The sequence below is a fragment of the Notothenia rossii genome, assembly GCF_949606895.1.
Source record: "Notothenia rossii genome assembly, chromosome: 1".
In the NCBI taxonomy this organism is placed as follows: Eukaryota; Metazoa; Chordata; class Actinopteri; order Perciformes; family Nototheniidae; genus Notothenia; species Notothenia rossii.
In genome coordinates this window covers 96,563,798-96,590,350 of record NC_136912.1, presented here as the reverse complement: position 1 = coordinate 96,590,350, position 26,553 = coordinate 96,563,798, and the positions used below count along the sequence as shown (strand labels likewise).

Sequence of the window (26,553 nt, the reverse complement as noted above, 5' to 3'; positions counted from 1 at the left end):
TTTTGAATGGCTAAATGCATTTTAATTCTGCGGCGTCAAATAAAGACAATTGTTTAGAGAGAGTTTAAATTTTAAAAAGCACAGCATTTTTTCCCCAAGCTCTTTATTATTTATAAATTATTAATAACACTAACGCTAAAATAGCGCTGACCGATTCAAAATGTAAAACCTTGTAAGTTCAAACACGTTTGGACAACAATCCTGCAGCTAGGTTAAACAAGTGTGTGTGTGTGTGTGTGTGTGTGTGTGTGTGTGTGTGTGTGTGTGTGTGTGTGTGTGTGTGTGTGTGTGTGTGTGTGTGTGTGTGTGTGTGTGTGTGTGTGTGTGTGTGTGTGTGTGTGTGTGTGTGTGTGTGTGTGTGTGTGTGTGTGTGTGTGTGTGTGTGTGTGTGTGTGTGTGTGTGTGTGTGTGTGTGTGGCAGCTGAACGGACTCAGGAACGCTCTGAGGAATATCCTGGAGGTCCACGGAGGAGAGAGTCTGACTGCGGCCATGCAGCGGCGGATCTCTGAGTACAGTCTGGAGGTCAGGTGAGGGATGAAGCTTCCTGCTGAGGAACATATCCTCTCTGTGACGTCGAGGGGCTCTAGAGCTTCATTTATAACTTTGAGTGCTGGGTCGCTCCTCTTTTAAAAGTCAAATGAAACCAAGGTACCTCAACATGTCCACTTGCTGACGGTGAAGGGAGGCGCAGACCTTCTTCACCAACAGCACGGCCAACTACTTTCATGCAATCACTATAACAAATATTTATCTTCTCCTTCAGGGTAAAAACTAACTATTATTTTCATTTCGTGGAGCGTGACCTCCAGTGACCTCTGCAGCTTCAGTGATGCAGTCGCACAGCGTGACCTCCAGTGACCTCTGCAGCTTCAGTGATGCAGTCGCACAGCGTGACCTCCAGTGACCTCTGCAGCTTCAGTGATGCAGTCGCACAGCGTGACCTCCAGTGACCTCTGCAGCTTCAATGATGCAGTCGCACAGCGTGACCTCCAGTGACCTCTGCAGCTTCAGTGATGCAGTCGCACAGCGTGACCTCTGCAGCTTCAGTGATGCAGTCGCACAGCGTGACCTCCAGTGACCTCTGCAGCTTCAGTGATGCAGTCGCACAGCGTGACCTCCAGTGACCTCTGCAGCTTCAGTGATGCAGTCGCACAGCGTGACCTCCAGTGACCTCTGCAGCTTCAGTGATGCAGTCGCACAGCGTGACCTCCAGTGACCTCTGCAGCTTCAGTGATGCAGTCGCACAGCGTGACCTCCAGTGACCTCTGCAGCTTCAGTGATGCAGTCGCACAGCGTGACCTCTGCAGCTTCAGTGATGCAGTCACACAGCGTGACCTCCAGTGACCTCTGCAGCTTCAGTGATGCAGTCGCACAGCGTGACCTCCAGTGACCTCTGCAGCTTCAGTGATGCAGTCGCACAGCGTGACCTCCAGTGACCTCTGCAGCTTCAGTGATGCAGTCGCACAGCGTGACCTCCAGTGACCTCTGCAGCTTCAGTGATGCAGTCGCACAGCGTGACCTCCAGTGACCTCTGCAGCTTCATTTGAACACCTCAATGACACGGTTTCAAATATAAGTGTGAGCAATAGTTCAGAGTTCTTTGGGTGGAAACCACGCTTCTCTTTTTCAACATAGAGGACAAACAGAACAGCCAACAAGAAATAATAAAGAAAAAACATAGCATGACAGGAATACCATACTTAATGACAAACATAGTCATCGTGGGAAAGAACATACAAAATAGTATATAGTATAAATAAATACACTTAAAGGGTGCTATAGAGTCGTTGTTGATGTATTTATGTTTGATAAATGTTTTGTTCAGCCGGATCATCTCCACATGTCTAACCTACTTTTATAATTTTCTAATCATAAATCTAATGTCCAGAAGCAAAATGCTAACGCTATGCTATAAAGCAGGGCCGGCTCTAGACAATTTGATGCCCGAGGCGAGATTTTAGCTGGCGCCATTGAAATTATTTCAAACCTGTTTTATCCCAATAATTATAAAGGAGTGCCTTGGAAGTATTTGTTTACATAAATTGTGATCAAACCATTTGAGACCCACTGAGATAACTTAGACTAAAGTGAACTATCTAAACACTGAGAGTCCTTTAGCTCACTGAGCCTCTCAGTCTGACAGGAGAGCTGTCCTGCACCCTTGTTGTAGAAACATCTACTTCTTATATCCGTTAGCGCAGCTAGCACCAGATGCTAATAACAACAGCGCCGGTACCAGTGCGCCCTCTCTCTCTCTCCCTCGCTCGCTCCCACGCTCCCTCGCATTTTGGCTGTGAGCCAAATAGTGCGCCTGATAAGCCAACATCCCCCACTTTCATCACTTACAGCGCCGCCCATGGTACAGGGCCAATGGAAAGTGTAACCGGGGTGAAAAGGGTGTTACATTTACTTAATTATGAATGTTGTTACATCAAGGCTGAAAATTAGGATGAGCGACAACTGTCAAAAAAGTTTTGACCCCCAGATCTGGCCCCTAGGCGACCGCCTATGTCCCCTATGCCAAAAACCGGCCCTGCTATAAAGGAACTACAGCCGAGCCTTCAGATCCATATTCAAACACACAGATTCTAGATGGAAGGAGTTGAAGCGTTTGTTTGAACAGTCTGCAGGAGGCAGGGACTTGCTTTCAAGCAGAACAGAAACTAACTTAGAGGAGTGTTTACGTGTTCGGCGTAATGACGTACAACGAACTCCACGACTTCTGTAGTCCTATTCAGCCACTTGGTAACAACCATCGTTTCTCAGACACGTCCACTCTTCAGAGATCACCAGTGGGGTCACTGCTGATGATTTAATGTCCTAGAACAAAACGTGATCCGTCTCTTCAATGTGTCTCAACCAAACTTTTTGAAAACGAGGGACCAGGAAGTGGTGAAATGCTGACTCACTTCCTGGTTTTAGGACTCGTTCCTGCACCTCACTGTAAATATAAAGGACTCTCCTGACCCCCTAACAGGAGCACCAGGCAGCTGCGGGACTGCGAGCAGGAGAAGGACCGGGTTCTGCTGAGGAACATCGTCCGGGTCTGGAAGGAGCTGAAGACCCTCAGAGACTTCCAGAAGTTCACCAACACGCCGTACAAACTCTCCCTCAGGAGGTACAGCTCCATCAGAGGATTGAGACTCACTTTTATGTTCTTTAGAGCTTCTTTCATGAGCTGGGTTTTTATGAAGGTGTTTTTATTGGTTTTAAGGACACATCGTTTGATTTGATTTATTTAGAACGTGTAAAACAATAATACAAATAATAATAATAATGAAATGAAACAAAAGAGAATTATGATGCTGTACAAACTTAAGCGGTATCAAATTGATAAACAAAAAATGATTGACTTACAAATGATATATAAACACATGATCTGATTACACATCTGAAAAGTGAAGTTTGCATTTATTTAACCTCTTCTCCCAAAAATACATTATTAACTTTTTTCTTTTGACAAAATGAGCATCTAAATGTATCTCTACATACGATATACATTTACAATTATAAATAGATGATATCATTATTACTACAATATATATAATTTATTATTATTTTAGGGTGTATGTCATATTTGATAAGACAAATATAAATTTCAAAATTCGGACTTTTTCGAAAAATCTCAAAATTATGTATTTTTCTCAAAATTATGTATTTTTCTCAAAATTATGTCTCAAAAATATCGAAATTCGGACTTTTTCTTAATATCTAAAAATTCGGACTTTTTCTGAATACTTAAAATGTTAATAATCCCTGGTCCCCGTCTTGAGCTTGAACCTCAGGATCCATGTATCTGTGATCCTCTCCAGAATGGAAGGAGTCATCACATACAGAGCATCAGCTAGTTCCTGAACAGTGTCCTTCACATGCTGATATGGTGTTACTGCACAGATTAGTAATGACATCATGCTGTGTGTTATGAATCCAGGGAGAGCATGGACCGGGCCTCAGACGAGCATCAGTGTGAGGGAGAGATCCTGGCTGAGCTGGTGGAGCTGGAGGCGGAGATGGAGGAGGATTACCAGAGGAAGCTGGCCGAGTACAAGAAGCATCTGGAGGAGTGGAAGCTCTGGAGGAGGAAGCAGGTACAGAGAGACAGACAGCCTGGGTACTGCACAGACAGAGGGGCCTGGGTACTGCACAGATAGAGGGAGGGGCCTGCTTACTGCACAGATAGAGGGGCCTGGTTAGTGCACAGATAGAGGGGCCTGGGTACTGCACAGATAGAGGGGCCTGGGTACTGCACAGATAGAGGGAGGGGCCTGCTTACTGCACAGATAGAGGGGCCTGGTTAGTGCACAGATAGAGGGGCCTGGGTACTGCACAGATAGAGGGGCCTGGGTACTGCACAGATAGAGGGGCCTGGTTACTACACAGATAGAGGGGCCTGGGTACTGCACAGATAGAGGGGCCTGGGTACTGCACAGATAGAGGGGCCTGGGTACTGCACAGATAGAGGGGCCTGGGTACTGCACAGATAGAGGGGCCTGGGTACTGCACAGATAGAGGGGCCTGGGTACTGCACAGATAGAGGGAGGGGCCTGCTTACTGCACAGATAGAGGGGCCTGGTTAGTGCACAGATAGAGGGGCCTGGGTACTGCACAGATAGAGGGGCCTGGGTACTGCACAGATAGAGGGGCCTGGGTACTGCACAGATAGAGGGGCCTGGGTACTGCACAGATAGAGGGGCCTGGGTACTGCACAGATAGAGGGGCCTGGGTACTGCACAGATAGAGGGAGGGGCCTGCTTACTGCACTGATAGAGGGGCCTGCTTACTGCACAGATAGAGGGAGGGGCCTGGTTACTGCACAGACACAGGGGCCTGGTTACTGCACAGATAGAGGGGCCTGGTTACTGCACAGATAGAGGGGCCTGGTTACTGCACAGATAGAGGGGCCTGGTTACTGCACAGATAGAGGGAGGGGCCTGGTTAGTGCACAGATAGAGGGGCCTGGGTACTGCACAGATAGAGGGAGGGGCCTGCTTACTGCACAGATAGAGGGGCCTGGTTACTGCACAGATAGAGGGGCCTGGTTACTGCACAGATAGAGGGGCCTGGTTACTGCACAGATAGAGGGGCCTGGTTACTGCACTGATAGAGGGGCCTGGTTACTGCACTGATAGAGGGGCCTGGTTACTGCACAGATAGAGGGGCCTGGTTACTGCACAGATAGAGGGGCCTGGTTACTGCACTGATAGAGGGGCCTGGTTACTGCACAGATAGAGGGGCCTGGTTACTGCACTGATAGAGGGGCCTGGTTACTGCACAGATAGAGGGGCCTGGTTACTGCACTGATAGAGGGGCCTGGTTACTGCACTGATAGAGGGGCCTGGTTACTGCACTGATAGAGGGGCCTGGTTACTGCACAGATAGAGGGGCCTGGTTACTGCACTGATAGAGGGGCCTGGTTACTGCACAGATAGAGGGGCCTGGTTACTGCACTGATAGAGGGGCCTGGTTACTGCACAGATAGAGGGGCCTGGTTACTGCACAGATAGAGGGGCCTGGTTACTGCACTGATAGAGGGGCCTGGTTACTGCACTGATAGAGGGGCCTGGTTACTGCACTGATAGAGGGGCCTGGTTACTGCACTGATAGAGGGGCCTGGTTACTGCACTGATAGAGGGGCCTGGTTACTGCACTGATAGAGGGGCCTGGTTAATGCACAGATAGAGGGTATTAAGAAGGTCCACATCAACGACAACATGAAACACCCTTTAATTTACTGAAACGACATGTCGGGAAACCCCCTCAAGGCGGCCCCATGCATAGCGCTGTAAAATGCTGCTTCTTATATTAAGTTTCGTTGCCTTGCTCCGCTGTGTGGGGGGGGGGGGGGTCCCAAGGTGGGTAGACCGGCATACGCAACGCTCTGGGGGTCCAACGGCTCCGTGTGTGCCCTATATGATCATTTTCTGATAACGATGAAAGAGCCCGCCTCCCTCTCCCCACGTCTCCTGCTGCTGATGGGCTGTCAGAAGAGGGGGAGGAAAAGAGAGGCAGTCACCGTTTTTATTAAATATTATTATATTATTATACAGAGAACAGAGTCGTTATCAATTTGTTTTAAAGCTCAATAAATAACAAAGAAGACCTCTGACCGGCACTTTTCTAATTTTGTACGGAAGATTTAAACTTTAGAGGACATGTTGACCGGCGGAACATTTTTTTTAACGGAAACTGCCGCACGGTCCCCTCGTTCCTTGGAAGAGACGGAGAGGTGGGTGTTTTTCATCTGCTGGTGGACTACCTGAGAGATACAGCAGGAGAACACGCCGTCCACCGCGGAGAATAAACAGAAGGGCAACCATGGCAACCATGCTCCGGGGTCTTCTTCGCTGCTTTTGATGTATTTCGGGCGGCAGCAGCGCCACTTACAGGCCTGACATATGTACTACATCGTTTCCAGCATTTCCAGCGGTCTAGTGTGAACGGACACGTTAATGAATCGAATGCGTGTGAACGGAAGACTTTTTTGCGCTTGCGTATACGTTTTACCGTGTGGGGCCGGGGTAGGTGTTGCCAATGTAACCGGTTAGAACTCAAAGTTGCGATGAGGTCTTAACATGTATGGAAAGGGTCTTAAAAAAGGTCTTAAAAGGTATTACATTTGACTTCAGGATTCCTGCATATACCCTGGAACTGTAGCCTATGCATGCGACATTGTGGAGTCTATTTTTATATAACATTACAAGAGTGATTCTTATTATTACATTATATGCTTATGAACGGACACGTTAATGAATCGAATGCGTGTGAACGGAAGACTTTTTTGCGCTTGCGTATGCGTTTTACCGTATGCGTCCTCGTGGGGCGGGGGTCTAAGCCAAACTATATCCGGTCACAGAGATCTGCTATTTTAAAGTAAAGTCAACACATATCACCCTAAATATAGTCTATATTAAGAACGAGAAAAGTCTTAACATATATATCCTTTTTTGTAAACATATGACAAATGTGTGAGGGTGATGACGTCAGAGCATCGTCCTATGTGCCAGGGCTTAGCCCCGGACAGCCCCAGCCCAATTTAACCCCTGGGTATTTGTGAGGGAGCTCCTGTATGGCATTACCCCGCTGAAGCTCACCAAAGTTTTGTCAATTGTTTTGTTTATTGGTCAAATACTGGTTTCTAATGGTTTCTGAGGAGTTCTACTGGAATGAAAGAGCACAGAGTACAGAAGCAACAAAGCAGCATACTGCATTAAACCTGACCTTCACAGAGAGGTTGAAGTTCATGTGGAAAGGAGGCTTCAGTAGTCTGTCTGCACTCTGTTTAGTTTTGCTATCTTACAATCAGTATAGTAAATGTGAGGTAAAGTGTGTTGCCAATGTAACCGGTTAGAACTCAAAGTTGCGATGAGGTCTTAACACGTTTGGAAAGGGTCTTAAAAAAGGTCTTAAAAGGGATTACATTTGACTTCAGGATTCCTGCATATACCCTGAAGATACATCTTATCTTCTAAATGCATGACAAAATAAGACAGACTTAACACAGATACCTTATTTATCATATTCTATTTCTTCCATTGTTATGCATTTATCTTTCTACCCTCTGAACACTGAGCAGTTTGAGTCACTGTGGCCTTTGGAGACATTTAGTCAAGACGTTAGAAATAGGTGATTTATTTATAATATGACTATATTAATGTTATATCTAAATGACCTGAGGGTTTTATTCCTCACATGTGGTCTGTTTTCAGGGATCATTTCAGCTGAACAGTTTCTGCTCATGATTAGATATCAGGATGTTTTTAAACACGTCATCTCGGTCTCAAAAATAACTATCATTTGATCAGTCGTTCTTACTTTCATTTCTCTATAACCTGATGATTTTACTGTACAATCTAAAGCTGATCAAATCATCTCCTCTGGTGACTGTGTTCAGAAAGCCAAGAAGAAGAGGAAGAAGAAGAAGAAGAAGAAAGACCAGACGCAGGATGAGACAGAAGAGGAAGATGAAGACGTGGAGGTGAGCGAATCAGAGGGGCCCGCTGAGGAAGGGCCCGCCAAACCGGAGCCTCCAGAGAAACCAGACGTTGTCTCCATAGAGCAGCGCGTCAGAGAGAAAGCCTCCAGGATCCGCAGGAAACCTGGAGAACCGGTCCTGATCCCAGAGCTGTCGGCGTCCGGAAACATCACGGCCAGCGAAGTCTGCAAGAGGTACACTGAACACCTCGTTGATAAAAAGTCTGTGAGAGGTACACTGAACACCTCGTTGATAAAAAGTCTGTGAGAGGTACACTGAACACCTCGTTGATAAGAAGTCTGTGAGAGGTACACTGAACACCTCGTTGATTAGAAGTCTGAGAGGTACACTGAACACCTCATTGATAAGAAGTCTGTGAGAGGTACACTGAACACCTCGTTGATAAGAAGTCTGTGAGAGGTACTCTGAACACCTCGTTGATAAGAAGTCTGTGAGAGGTACACTGAACACCTCGTTGATAAGATCAGAAGTCTTTGATAAGAAGTCTCTGAAAGGTACTCTGAACACCTCGTTGATAAGAAGTCTGTGAGAGGTACACTGAACACCTCGTTGATAAGAAGTCTGTGAGAGGTACTCTGAACACCTCGTTGATAAGATCAGAAGTCTCTGAGAGGTACTCTGAACACCTCGTTGATAAGATCAGAAGTCTGTGAGAGGTACTCTGAACACCTCGTTGATAAGATCAGAAGTCTCTGAGAGGTACACTGAACACCTCGTTGATAAGAAGTCTGTGAAAGGTACACTGAACACCTCGTTGATAAGAAGTCTCTGAGAGGTACTCTGAACACCTCGTTGATAAGAAGTCTGTGAGAGGTACTCTGAACACCTCGTTGATAAGACGTCTCTGAAAGGTACTCTGAACACCTCGTTGATAAGAAGTCTGTGAGAGGTACACTGAACACCTCGTTGATAAGAAGTCTTTGAAAGGTACTCTGAACACCTCGTTGATAAGAAGTCTCTGAAAGGTACTCTGAACACCTCGTTGATAAGAAGTCTGTGAGAGGTACACTGAACACCTCGTTGATAAGAAGTCTCTGAAAGGTACTCTGAACACCTCGTTGATAAGAAGTCTCTGAAAGGTACTCTGAACACCTCGTTGATAAGATCAGAAGTCTGTGAGAGGTACTCTGAACACCTCGTTGATAAGAAGTCTCTGAAAGGTACTCTGAACACCTCGTTGATAAGATCAGAAGTCTGTGAGAGGTACACTGAACACCTCGTTGATAAGATCAGAAGTCTCTGAGAGGTACTCTGAACACCTCGTTGATAAGATCAGAAGTCTGTGAGAGGTACTCTGAACACCTCGTTGATAAGATCAGAAGTCTGTGAGAGGTACTCTGAACACCTCGTTGATAAGATCAGAAGTCTGTGACAGGTACTCTGAACTCCTCGTTGATAAGATCAGAAGTCTGTGAGAGGTACTCTGAACACCTCGTTGATAAGATCAGAAGTCTGTGAGAGGTACTCTGAACACCTCGTTGATAAGATCAGAAGTCTGTGAGAGGTACTCTGAACACCTCGTTGATAAGATCAGAAGTCTGTGAGAGGTACTCTGAACTCCTCGTTGATAAGATCAGAAGTCTCTGAGAGGTACACTGAACACCTCGTTGATAAGATCAGAAGTCTGAGAGGTACACTGAACTCCTCGTTGAAAAGAAGTCTGTGAGAGGTACTCTGAACACCTCGTTGATAAGAAGTCTGTGAGAGGTACACTGAACTCCTCGTTGATAAGAAGTCTGTGAGAGGTACACTGAACACCTCGTTGATAAGAAGTCTGTGAGAGGTACACTGAACACCTCGTTGATAAGAAGTCTCTGAGAGGTACACTGAACACCTTGTTGATAAGAAGTCTGTGAGAGGTACACTGAACACCTCGTTGATAAGAAGTCTGTGAGAGGTACACTGAACACCTCGTTGATAAGAAGTCTGTGAGAGGTACACTGAACACCTCGTTGATAAGAAGTCTGTGAGAGGTACACTGAACTCCTCGTTGATAAGAAGTCTGTGAGAGGTACACTGAACACCTCGTTGATAAGAAGTCTGTGAGAGGTACACTGAACACCTCGTTGATAAGAAGTCTCTGAGAGGTACACTGAACACCTTGTTGATAAGAAGTCTGTGAGAGGTACACTGAACACCTCGTTGATAAGAAGTCTGTGAGAGGTACACTGAACACCTCGTTGATAAGAAGTCTGTGAGAGGTACACTGAACACCTCGTTGATAAGAAGTCTCTGAGAGGTACACTGAACTCCTCGTTGATAAGAAGTCTGTGAGAGGTACACTGAACACCTCGTTGATAAGAAGTCTGTGAGAGGTACACTGAACACCTCGTTGATTAGAAGTCTCTGAGAGGTACACTGAACTCCTCGTTGATTAGAAGTCTCTGAGAGGTACACTGAACTCCTCGTTGATAAGAAGTCTGTGAGAGGTACACTGAACACCTCGTTGATAAGAAGTCTGTGAGAGGTACACTGAACACCTCGTTGATTAGAAGTCTCTGAGAGGTACTCTGAACACCTCGTTGATTAGAAGTCTCTGAGAGGTACACTGAACTCCTCGTTGATAAGAAGTCTGTCAGAGGTACACTGAACACCTCGTTGATTAGAAGTCTCTGAGAGGTACTCTGAACACCTCGTTGATTAGAAGTCTCTGAGAGGTACTCTGAACACCTCGTTGATAAGAAGTCTGTGAGAGGTACACTGAACACCTTGTTGATAAGAAGTCTGTGAGAGGTACTCTGAACACCTCGTTGATTAGAAGTCTGTGAGAGGTACACTGAACTCCTCGTTGATTAGAAGTCTGTGAGAGGTACACTGAACTCCTCGTTGATTAGAAGTCTCTGAGAGGTACTCTGAACACCTCGTTGATTAGAAGTCTCTGAGAGGTACACTGAACTCCTCGTTGATAAGAAGTCTGTGAGAGGTACACTGAACTCCTCGTTGATTACAAGTCTCTGAGAGGTACTCTGAACACCTCGTTGATTAGAAGTCTCTGAGAGGTACACTGAACTCCTCGTTGATAAGAAGTCTGTGAGAGGTACACTGAACACCTCGTTAATAAGAAGTCTCTGAGAGGTACACTGAACACCTCGTTGATAAGAAGTCTCTGAGAGGTACACTGAACACCTCGTTGATAAGAAGTCTGTGAGAGGTACTCTGAACACCTCGTTGATAAGAAGTCTGTGAGAGGTACACTGAACACCTCGTTAATAAGAAGTCTGTGAGAGGTACACTGAACACCTCGTTGATAAGAAGTCTGTGAGAGGTACACTGAACACCTCGTTGATAAGAAGTCTGTGAGAGGTACACTGAACTCCTCGTTGATAAGAAGTCTGTGAGAGGTACACTGAACACCTCGTTGATTAGAAGTCTCTGAGAGGTACTCTGAACACCTCGTTGATTAGAAGTCTCTGAGAGGTACTCTGAAAACCTCGTTGATAAGAAGTCTGTGAGAGGTACACTGAACACCTTGTTGATAAGAAGTCTGTGAGAGGTACTCTGAACACCTCGTTGATTAGAAGTCTTTGAGAGGTACACTGAACACCTCGTTGATTAGAAGTCTCTGAGAGGTACTCTGAACACCTCGTTGATTAGACGTCTCTGAGAGGTACACTGAACACCTCGTTGATAAGAAGTCTGTGAGAGGTACACTGAACTCCTCGTTGATTAGAAGTCTCTGAGAGGTACTCTGAACACCTCGTTGATTAGAAGTCTCTGAGAGGTACACTGAACTCCTCGTTGATAAGAAGTCTGTGAGAGGTACACTGAACACCTCGTTAATAAGAAGTCTCTGAGAGGTACACTGAACACCTCGTTGATAAGAAGTCTCTGAGAGGTACACTGAACACCTCGTTGATAAGAAGTCTGTGAGAGGTACTCTGAACACCTCGTTGATAAGAAGTCTCTGAGAGGTACACTGAACACCTCGTTGATAAGAAGTCTCTGAGAGGTACACTGAACACCTCGTTGATAAGAAGTCTGTGAGAGGTACTCTGAACACCTCGTTGATAAGAAGTCTCTGAGAGGTACACTGAACACCTCGTTGATAAGAAGTCTGTGAGAGGTACACTGAACACCTCGTTGATAAGAAGTCTGTGAGAGGTACTCTGAACACCTCGTTGATAAGAAGTCTCTGAGAGGTACACTGAACACCTCGTTGATAAGAAGTCTCTGAGAGGTACACTGAACACCTCGTTGATAAGAAGTCTGTGAGAGGTACTCTGAACACCTCGTTGATAAGAAGTCTGTGAGAGGTACACTGAACACCTCGTTGATAAGAAGTCTGTGAGAGGTACACTGAACTCCTCGTTGATAAGAAGTCTGTGAGAGGTACTCTGAACACCTCGTTGATAAGAAGTCTCTGAGAGGTACACTGAACACCTCGTTGATAAGAAGTCTGTGAGAGGTACTCTGAACTCCTCGTTGATAAGAAGTCTGTGAGAGGTACACTGAACACCTCGTTGATAAGAAGTCTGTGAGAGGTACACTGAACTCCTCGTTGATAAGAAGTCTCTGAGAGGTACACTGAACACCTCGTTGATAAGAAGTCTGTGAGAGGTACACTGAACTCCTCGTTGATAAGAAGTCTGTGAGAGGTACACTGAACTCCTCGTTGAAAAGAAGTCTGTGAGAGGTACTCTGAACACCTCGTTGATAAGAAGTCTGTGAGAGGTACACTGAACTCCTCGTTGATAAGAAGTCTGTGAGAGGTACACTGAACACCTCGTTGATAAGAAGTCTGTGAGAGGTACACTGAACACCTCGTTGATAAGAAGTCTCTGAGAGGTACACTGAACACCTTGTTGATAAGAAGTCTGTGAGAGGTACACTGAACACCTCGTTGATAAGAAGTCTGTGAGAGGTACACTGAACACCTCGTTGATAAGAAGTCTGTGAGAGGTACACTGAACACCTTGTTGATAAGAAGTCTGTGAGAGGTACACTGAACACCTCGTTGATTAGAAGTCTCTGAGAGGTACACTGAACTCCTCGTTGATTAGAAGTCTCTGAGAGGTACACTGAACTCCTCGTTGATAAGAAGTCTGTGAGAGGTACACTGAACACCTCGTTGATAAGAAGTCTGTGAGAGGTACACTGAACACCTCGTTGATTAGAAGTCTCTGAGAGGTACTCTGAACACCTCGTTGATTAGAAGTCTCTGAGAGGTACACTGAACTCCTCGTTGATAAGAAGTCTGTCAGAGGTACACTGAACACCTCGTTGATTAGAAGTCTCTGAGAGGTACTCTGAACACCTCGTTGATTAGAAGTCTCTGAGAGGTACTCTGAACACCTCGTTGATAAGAAGTCTGTGAGAGGTACACTGAACACCTTGTTGATAAGAAGTCTGTGAGAGGTACTCTGAACACCTCGTTGATTAGAAGTCTGTGAGAGGTACACTGAACTCCTCGTTGATTAGAAGTCTGTGAGAGGTACACTGAACTCCTCGTTGATTAGAAGTCTCTGAGAGGTACTCTGAACACCTCGTTGATTAGAAGTCTCTGAGAGGTACACTGAACTCCTCGTTGATAAGAAGTCTGTGAGAGGTACACTGAACTCCTCGTTGATTACAAGTCTCTGAGAGGTACTCTGAACACCTCGTTGATTAGAAGTCTCTGAGAGGTACACTGAACTCCTCGTTGATAAGAAGTCTGTGAGAGGTACACTGAACACCTCGTTAATAAGAAGTCTCTGAGAGGTACACTGAACACCTCGTTGATAAGAAGTCTCTGAGAGGTACACTGAACACCTCGTTGATAAGAAGTCTGTGAGAGGTACTCTGAACACCTCGTTGATAAGAAGTCTGTGAGAGGTACACTGAACACCTCGTTAATAAGAAGTCTGTGAGAGGTACACTGAACACCTCGTTGATAAGAAGTCTGTGAGAGGTACACTGAACACCTCGTTGATAAGAAGTCTGTGAGAGGTACACTGAACTCCTCGTTGATAAGAAGTCTGTGAGAGGTACACTGAACACCTCGTTGATTAGAAGTCTCTGAGAGGTACTCTGAACACCTCGTTGATTAGAAGTCTCTGAGAGGTACTCTGAAAACCTCGTTGATAAGAAGTCTGTGAGAGGTACACTGAACACCTTGTTGATAAGAAGTCTGTGAGAGGTACTCTGAACACCTCGTTGATTAGAAGTCTCTGAGAGGTACACTGAACTCCTCGTTGATAAGAAGTCTTTGAGAGGTACACTGAACACCTCGTTGATTAGAAGTCTCTGAGAGGTACTCTGAACACCTCGTTGATTAGACGTCTCTGAGAGGTACACTGAACACCTCGTTGATAAGAAGTCTGTGAGAGGTACACTGAACTCCTCGTTGATTAGAAGTCTCTGAGAGGTACTCTGAACACCTCGTTGATTAGAAGTCTCTGAGAGGTACACTGAACTCCTCGTTGATAAGAAGTCTGTGAGAGGTACACTGAACACCTCGTTAATAAGAAGTCTCTGAGAGGTACACTGAACACCTCGTTGATAAGAAGTCTCTGAGAGGTACACTGAACACCTCGTTGATAAGAAGTCTGTGAGAGGTACTCTGAACACCTCGTTGATAAGAAGTCTCTGAGAGGTACACTGAACACCTCGTTGATAAGAAGTCTCTGAGAGGTACACTGAACACCTCGTTGATAAGAAGTCTGTGAGAGGTACTCTGAACACCTCGTTGATAAGAAGTCTCTGAGAGGTACACTGAACACCTCGTTGATAAGAAGTCTGTGAGAGGTACACTGAACTCCTCGTTGATAAGAAGTCTGTGAGAGGTACTCTGAACACCTCGTTGATAAGAAGTCTCTGAGAGGTACACTGAACACCTCGTTGATAAGAAGTCTCTGAGAGGTACACTGAACACCTCGTTGATAAGAAGTCTGTGAGAGGTACTCTGAACACCTCGTTGATAAGAAGTCTGTGAGAGGTACACTGAACACCTCGTTGATAAGAAGTCTGTGAGAGGTACACTGAACTCCTCGTTGATAAGAAGTCTGTGAGAGGTACTCTGAACACCTCGTTGATAAGAAGTCTCTGAGAGGTACACTGAACACCTCGTTGATAAGAAGTCTGTGAGAGGTACTCTGAACTCCTCGTTGATAAGAAGTCTGTGAGAGGTACACTGAACACCTCGTTGATAAGAAGTCTCTGAGAGGTACACTGAACACCTCGTTGATAAGAAGTCTGTGAGAGGTACTCTGAACTCCTCGTTGATAAGAAGTCTCTGAGAGGTACACTGAACACCTCGTTGATAAGAAGTCTGTGAGAGGTACACTGAACTCCTCGTTGATAAGAAGTCTGTGAGAGGTACACTGAACTCCTCGTTGAAAAGAAGTCTGTGAGAGGTACTCTGAACACCTCGTTGATAAGAAGTCTGTGAGAGGTACACTGAACTCCTCGTTGATAAGAAGTCTGTGAGAGGTACACTGAACACCTCGTTGATAAGAAGTCTGTGAGAGGTACACTGAACTCCTCGTTGATAAGAAGTCTGTGAAAGGTACTCTGAACACCTCGTTGATAAGAAGTCTGTGAGAGGTACTCTGAACACCTCGTTGATTAGAAGTCTCTGAGAGGTACACTGAACACCTCGTTGATAAGAAGTCTCTGAGAGGTACTCTGAACTCCTCGTTGATAAGAAGTCTCTGAGAGGTACACTGAACACCTCGTTGATAAGAAGTCTCTGAGAGGTACACTGAACACCTCGTTGATAAGAAGTCTGTGAGAGGTACACTGAACACCTCGTTGATTAGAAGTCTCTGAGAGGTACACTGAACACCTCGTTGATAAGAAGTCTCTGAGAGGTACACTGAAGTGATGGTTTTTTACCCGCTAGTATCAAGACATTATAGAGGTCGAGGTCCTCCTCTCCATTCAGACTATGCTGAAGCCCAGGTCCATCACCCCGGGGTCACAGGGAGTCTTATCGCCTCATATTTCTGAGTCTGAGTAACCCTGACCCAGAAGTCCTTCACACAGGACCAGGAGATATGAGAGTGACTGGGATTCAGCTGTCCACGTTGTCTGCAGTGCTGTGTTCCCATTCTAGAATCACTGAGTTCCCAATAATAGCTGCGATGATGAAACACACCGTCTTCCTGCTGTGTTTCCTCAGGGCTGAAGTGTCTCGCAGGGAGGACGTGGCAAAGCGCTCTCTCTTCATAAAGATCCTCTACAACAACAAAGAAGTCTCCAGAACCGACAGCCGCTCCCTCAACGGAGACTTCAGAGTCCACTTCGGACAGATCTTCAACCTGAAGATAGTCAACTGTCCGCAGAGCCTCAACCTGCAGGTAGAGGAGCCGCGTGGTGCATTTACTGAACTGAAGTACTATTTAGAGCAGGGGTAGCCAACACGGTGCCCGCGGGCACTTAGTCGCCCGCAGGGGCAACGTGAGTCGCCTGCCGAGCATGTTCTAAAAATAGCTCGCCAAGCAAATCCAAAAAGTATAAAATACACAAAACAAAAAAGGAAATGTAATTAAAAGAACCTACCCTATGCATAAACGAAACCTCAATCATAGCGAACCCTATCTACTTACTACAACTCTATATCTATCTAAAACCCCTCCCCCACAATGAATATCGACCAATCACGTTCTTGCTTGATTTGCGGGACCAGCGTTGCAGTCGGGAAGAAAAGCAATGTGGCACCTCCCCGCTGATTTTCCTTCTGGCAGAATCTACACATCAGCCCCACTGAACAGCCTATCATGCCAGCCGATACCACACATGAGGGCAGAGTTTTACTGTGTGTGTTTTGCAACTTGCATTTATATTTATTGCACTTGACGCACACACACACATGGCGTAATTTCCTTTAAAAAAAACAGTTTAAAAGGGGAGTGATTAGTAAAATATGCATAAATGAAAAGATAGAATGCTAACTAAGTAACATAAGATAAGAATAAACAAGTTTAAATGATTTGTTATTGGTTGTGATCATATTCTAAAGATGTTTGAATTATTGAAAAGTATACAGCTCTCTTTCATCTGAGTGTTGAGAGCTGTATCCATCAATTAATTTTGTGCTCCAGATTGATGCATTTCACTTCAACCTTTAAAAGAAAGTTCCCCTAGAGGAGGTGAGGTCCCCCCCCAAAATAAAGCAGGTTAAAATAATTAAATTGCACACATGTTATTTTAGTAAACACTGAAAACGGGTCCCACAGACCCAAACAGCACACAAAGGTTAAAGGTAAGTATATAATAATGTTAAAATGTGCTAAATATATACACTGCAAAAAACAAAAAAAAGAGGAGTAAAAGTAGCACGACTTGTTTTATTTTTTGAAAGTAGCTCTGATCCGAAAAAAGGTTGGTGACCCCTGCTTTAGAGGTACTTCACTTTACTTTGGTATTAGATGCTACTTCATACTTTTACTCCTCTAGAGTCCAGAGGTACTGTGTACTTCTACTCCTCTCCAGTTCAGAGGTACATGGTGTACTTCTACTCCACTCCATGTATTTAATCCCTTCAGTTACTTCTCAGATCTGGATGAATGATGTGAAATCTAATCAAGTGTTAAATCAGACTTTAGTTCCACCTGGAGTAAATCCACCAGCTACCCTGCAGTATACAAAGTCATTCAGACTAGCTGCACCTTTACCAGCTTTGAGAACACTTTCATGATCAATCATTATAAAACATATCATATCTATTATTCTGAAATGGACCAATCTGCACAATGACTACTTTTACTGTCTTTCACTATATTTTGATGAGAATACTTTTCTACTTTCACTTGAGGAACATTTTGAATGCAGGACTTTTACTGTAACAGAGTATTCCTACACTCTGGGACTATTACTTTTACTCAAGTACAAGATCTGAGTACTTCTACTTTTACTCAAGAACAAGATCTGAATACTTCTACTTTTACTCAAGAACAAGATCTGAGTACTTCTACTTTTACTCAAGAACAAGATCTGAATACTTCTACTTTTACTCAAGAACAAGATCTGAGTACTTCTACTTTTACTCAAGAACAAGATCTGAGTACTTCTACTTTGACTCAAGTACAAGATATGAGTACTTCTACTTTTACTCAAGTACAAGATCTGAGTACTTCTACTTTCACTCAAGTACAAGATCTGAGTACTTCTACTTTTACTCAAGTACAAGATCTGAGTACTTCTACTTTTACTCAAGAACAAGATCTGAGTACTTCTACTTTGACTCAAGTACAAGATCTGAGTACTTCTACTTTTACTAAGTGCAAGATCTGAGTACTTCTACTTTCACTCAAGTACAAGATCTGAATACTTCTACTTTTACTCAAGAACAAGATCTGAGTACTTCTACTTTTACTCAAGTGCAAGATCTGAGTACTTCTACTTTTACTAAGTGCAAGATCTGAGTACTTCTACTTTCACTCAAGTACAAGATCTGAATACTTCTACTTTTACTCAAGTACAAGATCTGAATACTTCTACTTTTACTCAAGTACAAGATCTGAGTACTTCTACTTTCACTCAAGATCTGAATACTTCTACTTTTACTCAAGTACAAGATCTGAATACTTCTACTTTTACTCAAGTACAAGATCTGAGTACTTCTACTTTTACTCAAGTACAAGATCTGAGTACTTCTACTTTTACTGAAGTACAAGATCTGAGTACTTCTACTTTTACTGAAGTACAAGATTTGAGTACTTCTACTTTTACTCAAGAACAAGATCTGAGTACTTCTACTTTTACTCAAGTACAAGATCTGAGTACTTCTACTTTTACTCAAGAACAAGATCTGAGTACTTCTAGTTTTACTCAAGTACAAGATCTGAGTACTTCTACTTTCACTCAAGTACAAGATCTGAATACTTCTACTTTCACTCAAGTACAAGATCTGAGTACTTCTACTTTTACTCAAGTACAAGATCTGAATACTTCTACTTTTACTCAAGTACAAGATCTGAGTACTTCTACTTTTACTCAAGTACAAGATCTGAGTACTTCTACTTTTACTCAAGTACAAGATCTGAGTACTTCTACTTTTACTGAAGTACAAGATCTGAGTACTTCTACTTTTACTCAAGAACAAGATCTGAGTACTTCTACTTTTACTCAAGTACAAGATCTGAGTACTTCTACTTTTACTCAAGAACAAGATCTGAGTACTTCTACTTTTACTAAGAACAAGATCTGAGTACTTCTACTTTTACTCAAGTACAAGATCTGAGTACTTCTACTTTTACTCAAGAACAAGATCTGAGTACTTCTACTTTTACTAAGAACAAGATCTGAGTACTTCTACTTTTACTCAAGTATAAGATCTGAGTACTTCTACTTTTACTCAAGAACAAGATCTGAGTACTTCTACTTTTACTAAGAACAAGATCTGAGTACTTCTACTTTTACTCAAGAACAAGATCTGAGTACTTCTACTTTTACTCAAGAACAAGATCTGAGTACTTCTACTTTTACTAAGAACAAGATCTGAGTACTTCTACTTTTACTCAAGTACAAGATCTGAGTACTTCTACTTTTACTCAAGAACAAGATCTGAGTACTTCTACTTTTACTAAGAACAAGATCTGAGTACTTCTACTTTTACTCAAGTACAAGATCTGAGTACTTCTACTTTTACTCAAGAACAAGATCTGAGTACTTCTACTTTTACTCAAGTACAAGATCTGAGTACTTCTACTTTTACTCAAGTACAAGATCTGAGTACTTCTACTTTTACTCAAGTACAAGATCTGAGTACTTCTACTTTTACTGAAGTACAAGATCTGAGTACTTCTACTTTTACTCAAGAACAAGATCTGAGTACTTCTACTTTTACTCAAGTACAAGATCTGAGTACTTCTACTTTTACTCAAGAACAAGATCTGAGTACTTCTACTTTTACTAAGAACAAGATCTGAGTACTTCTACTTTTACTCAAGTACAAGATCTGAGTACTTCTACTTTTACTCAAGAACAAGATCTGAGTACTTCTACTTTTACTAAGAACAAGATCTGAGTACTTCTACTTTTACTCAAGTATAAGATCTGAGTACTTCTACTTTTACTCAAGAACAAGATCTGAGTACTTCTACTTTTACTAAGAACAAGATCTGAGTACTTCTACTTTTACTCAAGAACAAGATCTGAGTACTTCTACTTTTACTCAAGAACAAGATCTGAGTACTTCTACTTTTACTAAGAACAAGATCTGAGTACTTCTACTTTTACTCAAGTACAAGATCTGAGTACTTCTACTTTTACTCAAGAACAAGATCTGAGTACTTCTACTTTTACTAAGAACAAGATCTGAGTACTTCTACTTTTACTCAAGTATAAGATCTGAGTACTTCTACTTTTACTCAAGAACAAGATCTGAGTACTTCTACTTTTACTAAGAACAAGATCTGAGTACTTCTACTTTTACTCAAGAACAAGATCTGAGTACTTCTACTTTTACTAAGAACAAGATCTGAGTACTTCTACTTTTACTAAGAACAAGCTCTGAATACTTCTACTTTTACTCAAGTACAAGATCTGAGTACTTCTACTTTTACTAAGAACAAGATCTGAGTACTTCTACTTTTACTAAGAACAAGATCTGAGTACTTCTACTTTTACTAAGAACAAGATCTGAGTACTTCTACTTTTACTAAGAACAAGATCTGAGTACTTCTACTTTTACTAAGAACAAGATCTGAGTACTTCTACTTTTACTAAGAACAAGATCTGAGTACTTCTACTTTTACTAAGAACAAGCTCTGAATACTTCTACTTTTACTAAGAACAAGATCTGAGTACTTCTACTTTTACTAAGAACAAGCTCTGAATACTTCTACTTTTACTTGAGGAACATTTTGAATGCAGGACTCTTCCTCCTCCTCCCTCCTCCTCCTCCTCCTCCTCCTCCTCCTCATCCTCCCCACCTCTGGTTGAATACATGCTGTGTGTCCTCCCAGGTGTTTGAGGAGGTGGGCTCCTCTTCCTCCTCCTCCTCCTCCTCCCCCCCACCCCCCCTCTGGTTGAATACATGCTGTGTGTCCTCCCAGGTGTTTGAGGAGGTGGGCTCCTCTTCCTCCTCCTCCTCCTCCTCCCCCCCACCCCCCCTCTGGTTGAATACATGCTGTGTGTCCTCCCAGGTGTTTGAGGAGGTGGGCTCCTCTTCCTCCTCCTCCTCCTCCTCCCCCCCACCCCCCCTCTGGTTGAATACATGCTGTGTGTCCTCCCAGGTGTTTGAGGAGGTGGGCTCCTCCTCCTGCCTCCTCCTGGCTCAGGTGTTTGTCCCGGTGCCTGGACCCTCGGTGGGGAGCAGCAGCGTTCCTGTGGAGGAGTTTGAGTTCAGCAGCAACCAGAGAGTCATGTTCGACCACGAGGGCGTGGGGAGTGGTGAGTGACTCCATTTAAAACAACAACAACAACAACAACAACAACAACAAGCCTCGTGCAGCGACCGTCCCTCTAACCTCTTCTAGTGAAGACATGAACATACATGAGACACTGGAGCTTGTCTTTCATTGGCTTTGATCATTCTGAGGGCGGGACACCAGGCACTCTGCGTTCCCCCTGCAATCCCCTAAAGTACCTGAAGTAACGAACCTGTTTGATAAATGTTTAGTTCAGCCGGATAATCTCCACATCTCTACTTTTATAATGTTCTAATCATACATCTAATGTCCAGAAGCTAAATGCTAACGTGATGCTATAAAGGAGCTACAGCCGAGTCCAGCAGCACGACTTCAACGTCACGCCAACTTCAGATCCATATTCAAACACACAGATTCTAGATGGAAGGAGTTGAAGCGTTTGTTTGAACAGTCTGCAGGAGGCAGGGACTTGCTCTCAAGCAGAACAGAAACTAACTTAGAGGAGTGTTTACGTGTTCGGAGTAATGACGTACAACGACCTCCACGACTTCTGTAGTCCTATTCAGCCACTTGGTAACAACCATCGTTTCTCAGACACGTCCACTCTTCAGAGATCACCAGTGGGGTCACTGCTGATGATTTAATGTAGAACAAAACGAGATGTGTCTCTTCAATGTGTCTCAACCACAGACCTTAGTCCAGATACTTTCAACATCCTACGGAGAGATCCCATTGGCTCTGAGACGAGGGAACAGGAAGTGGTGAAATGCTGACTCACTTCCTGGTGTTAGGACTCATTCCTGCACCTCTCTATAAGATCCAACGTTAGAGGGAATGCTGTGTTCCTCACTTCCTGTCTCTCCTCAGACGTCCCCCTCTCCTTCGAGGCTGACGGCAGTAAGAAGCAGACGCTGCTGACCTCGGGGAAACTGTCCTGCTGCGTCTCCTGGGGGGTCGGAGAGGACGGGGCAGCCCTCGCCCCCCCGCTGTCCCTGCACCCTGCTGCGAAACACAGGTAATGCTACAAGTCAACGTTACTGCCAATCTCTGTGTGTGTGTTCAGAGAGATCAAAACACTGTTTCCCACAATCCAGAATCCAGAAACATGTAGACCCAACATTCTTTTTATTTATTCAGTATTTAACACACACACACACACACACACACACACACACACACACACACACACACACACACACACACACACACACACACACACACACACACACACACACACACACACACACACACACACACACACACACACACACACACACACACACACACACACACACACACACACACACACACACACACACACACACACACACACACACACACACACACACACAAAAGAGCCAGGCTCCTGTAATGGCAGAATCTTGTTATGAAGACTTCATCAGAAAGCATTAAATAGAGCTGTAGTGGCTCGTTAGCCAGAGCCGTGTGTGAACACTGCTTTGTCTTTTGGAAAGAACACACACCGAGCACACGGCCCCTGAATTCACCAAGAGGAGCTTTAGGAGACGTTAGAATCACAGACTCCAACTGGAGCTGTGATGCTGCATGATGTAGGCTGCACCCAGAGGAGGAAGAGCGTCTTAACGCCTTCAATATGCGTACAGATCTAGTCCTCAGCAATGTGTTGTGTTTGTGTCGTTAAAGTGATCAAACATGAGGAAAGCCTCTCCCATTCAACAAGCGACCCATCGGAAACGGCTTCTACCTGCTCCTTATTGTCTTCTGTGTATCTGTGACACTGGGCTTGTATGCACTTGTCTTGTAACCCCTATATCACTTTACAAATGTGACTCCCTGTCCTTTGTGTTTCAGCGGTCTGGGTCGACTCGATGCCGTCACGTATATCGGTGCTTCTGGACTGTATGACATGAAAAAGATTGGAGAGTGGGCCACTCAGTCCCGCCTGGACCCCAACGACCCCAAGAACGCCTCCATCATGCAGCTGCTCAAAGTGAGTATCAGGAAGAGACTCATGGTTTCAAAGGTGTTCTCATCATCAGCAGCTTCAGTGTAGAAGTGGCATTCTTCTGACCTGAGCTCCTCCCACAATGCAACATATATCATAAAATACAAATAAAAAATAGTGCCAGAAGTCTATATATCAGTGATGCAAATTAGTCGCTTTTCGGCGCCTCCCGCTTTTTTAACGCTGCTTTGGGTGACTTGTGTAATTCGTGGAGAACCGAAGAGTTTTCGTTTTAGGGGGGGGGGTTGTCCGTCAGTTCGTCCGTCAGTCCGTCCGTTAGTCCGTCCGACTGACGGATAACTTCTCACTTCAAAAAAGAAGAAGAAATCTAGATCGCAAAATAATTAAACAAGCGAGTGCCTGTTTTTCCTGGCCATGGACAGGTTCCTTGAACACAACACGAGCATAACGTGTCTTCACGTGGTTATGTCTCGTCTGAAAGGAGTGTAGACTAGAGTGCTTACGGAGAGCACCGGAACGCAGCTCCAGCTCTTCAAATATTGCAGTACCCATAAGGAGCCGTACACACCGCAGTGTTTGCGAGGCTGTGTCTTTAGTTGTAAGCACAGTGGCGATCTGTTGTTATTAGCATCTGGTTAGCTAGCTATGCTAACACATTTAAAGAGCTTTTCTACAACCAGGTGGAAGAGAGCTCTCTCCTGAGAGGCTCAGATAACCTCAGCTCAGTGAGGTTAAGGCACACCTTGATATGATCATTATAGTTATTAATGAGACATTAGAGACTCAATGAAAAACAGGTATAAAATACTATATGACAGTAACAAAAAAAAGTTGTTAAAAATAACAATAATAGAGTTTGAAAGGGAAGTGATTTGTAAAATATCCCAAAAGAAGAATCTGCTTCCAGTTGTGTTTCATCTGGTGTTGAGAGATGTATCCGTAGATCTCTTCATGTTGCTCTCAAAGTGCACCAGATTGATGCTTTCAACTTCAATATTCAAAAAAAATCTTCCCGGGGGAGCATGCCCCCAGACCCCCCTAGAGGAGGTTAGGTCCCACCCACTTAAATCGTGTTCATATGGACACTAAATATATTTGCACACATCTTGTGTCCATATCTTTCTGTTTTGGTGGTCATGCCACACCGCGTGTGATTTTAGTTTCTTTAAGCAGAGGTTGAGTTCAATAATTTGTACGGCCCTCGGAGGATGTTGTAAAATGTAAAGGAAAAAGGTTCTCCACCCCCTGCTGTAAATAATAATAAAAACCCTTGATTTATAACATCTCTGTCTCTATTGATCTGAGTATATTATAAAGAACAGTTCACTGAAGCATTATAGCACAGGCCTTTGTCAGATGGTATATTACGCTGTTTCTTTCTGCTTCGAATAGTTCTCTCTTTTTTCACCATACCTGTGTTTGCATCACTGATATACATGTCAGAACTTTGAGGAAAAGTCAGAATCTTTAGATCCGAATTTTGGAGATTTCACCCCCATACGGAGCCCCTGCCTCCATCTAGTGACTGAGTAACTCCCTCTCTTGGATATCAGCATGTGAAGGACACTGTTCAGGAACTAGTTGATGCTCTGTATGTGATGACTCCTTCCATTCTGGAGAGGATCACAGATACATGGATCCTGAGATTCAAGCTCAAGACGGGGAACAGGGAGACCTTCTGAACACTGTGGCTCCTCAGGTGGCCAGCAGTGGAGAGGTGACGGCTCCGGAGCACTTCCGTCTGGAGCAGCTGCAGGAGGAGTTTAACTTTGTGACGGAGGAGGAGCTGGAGGGGTCCAAAAGGTTCCGTCTGCTCGCGCTCAGGAACCAGGAAGTGGCCGAGTTCAGGAACTACAAGTTCGTCCCGTCTCTGGAGAGGGAAGTCACGGATAGGATGTTCCAGGTCAGACCTCCAAACATCTAAAGTCAACTTTAATGTCAAGCTTTCACTTTGTGTGTACAGACAGAGGGACCGAAATACTGTGTGTGTGTGTGTGTGTGTGTGTGTGTGTGTGTGTGTGTGTGTGTGTGTGTGTGTGTGTGTGTGTGTGTGTGTGTGTGTGTGTGTGTGTGTGTGTGTGTGTGTGTGTGTGTGTGTGTGTGTGTGTGTGTGTGTGTGTGTGTGTGTGTGTGTGTGTGTGTGTGTGTGTGTGTGTGTGTGTGTGTGTGTGTGTGTGTGTGTGTGTGTGTGTGTGTGTGTGTGTGTGTGTGTGTACCCTCAGGACTATGAGAGGAAGCTGAAGGAAGGAGAGCTGGTGGACACTAACGAGCACCTGGACTCTCACAGAGCCTTAGTGGCCAAGTACCTGCAGAAGGTGAGCAGCATCTCATGTTTCATCATCACAAGCTTTAGCTCAGGGGGGTCCAAACTACGGTCCGGGGGCCACATGCGGCCCGTTGTCCATTTCTAATGGGCCCTCAGCTAATCCTTAAAGTGTAATGGAAGATGGAAACTCCTGCTTCTCTTGTTCTTCTTAAATATATATGTGAGCCTATATCACACAGTAGCTTCCATGTGTTCATAAGCCTACTTTACAAATACATTCAGTCAGTTAGAGCTGAGAACATGTTCTAACTCATCCTAGTTTCATCTCCATAGCTTTAAAAAGACCCTTCATATTTCCCCTCACTATTCAATCTGAGGCTTCTGCTTTAAGGGGGGGGGGGGGGGTCCAACCTGTTCTCACTGAGACCCTCTGGAGAGCTGGGACGTTTCTTAAATCATACTCAAGTAGAAAGCATCATTCACCTACATGTGATTGATTTAGCTGAATGATAACTGATCCTCTGAGGCAGAATACCTCTAGTGAGGGTATGTTTCTCTTTGGGCTGTCAGTCGATTCAAATATTTAATCGCAAATTAATCGCACATTTTCTATCTGTTCTAAATTTACCTTAGAGGAATATTTTTCAAGTTTTTAATACTCTTATCAACATATGAGTGGATTCATTATCATTGGAACAATGACAAATATTCTCCTGAATATTTTCAACACAACAACCTGGAACCTATCTCTCTCTCTCTCTCTCTCTCTCTCTCTCTCTCTCTCTCTCTCTCTCTCTCTCTCTCTCTCGCTCTCTCTCTTGCTCTCTCTCTCTCTCTCTCTTGCTCTCTCTCTCTCTCTCTCTCTCTCTCTCTCTCTCTCTCTCTCGCTCTCTCTCTCTTGCTCTCTCTCTCTCTCTCTCTCGCTCTCTCTCGCTCTCTCTCTCTCTCTCGCTCTCTCTCTCTCTTGCTCTCTCTCTCTCTCTCTCTCTCTCTCTCTCTCTCTCTCTCTCTCTCTCAGCTGTGTGCTTGGCCTGCCGTTTAAAACACCTTTTC

General features: G+C 44.2%; 1 protein-coding gene across 8 annotated transcripts in view; it reads left to right on the top strand.

Annotated features, from left to right (window-relative positions):
* cc2d2a (coiled-coil and C2 domain containing 2A) overlaps window positions 1-26,553 on the top strand; it is a 77,839-nt gene that overhangs the window by 10,111 nt on the left and 41,175 nt on the right. For all 8 annotated transcript variants that reach the window (XM_079664364.1, XM_079664359.1, XM_079664360.1 and 5 more), the window contains 10 exons: window positions 422-528; window positions 2,979-3,119; window positions 3,933-4,089; window positions 7,893-8,167; window positions 16,093-16,270; window positions 21,152-21,308; window positions 22,154-22,301; window positions 23,120-23,258; window positions 24,934-25,137; window positions 25,457-25,549. In XM_079664364.1, coding sequence (XP_079520490.1) covers window positions 422-528; window positions 2,979-3,119; window positions 3,933-4,089; window positions 7,893-8,167; window positions 16,093-16,270; window positions 21,152-21,308; window positions 22,154-22,301; window positions 23,120-23,258; window positions 24,934-25,137; window positions 25,457-25,549 — 1,599 coding nt within the window. The remainder of the gene's footprint in view (window positions 1-421; window positions 529-2,978; window positions 3,120-3,932; window positions 4,090-7,892; window positions 8,168-16,092; window positions 16,271-21,151; window positions 21,309-22,153; window positions 22,302-23,119; window positions 23,259-24,933; window positions 25,138-25,456; window positions 25,550-26,553) is intronic.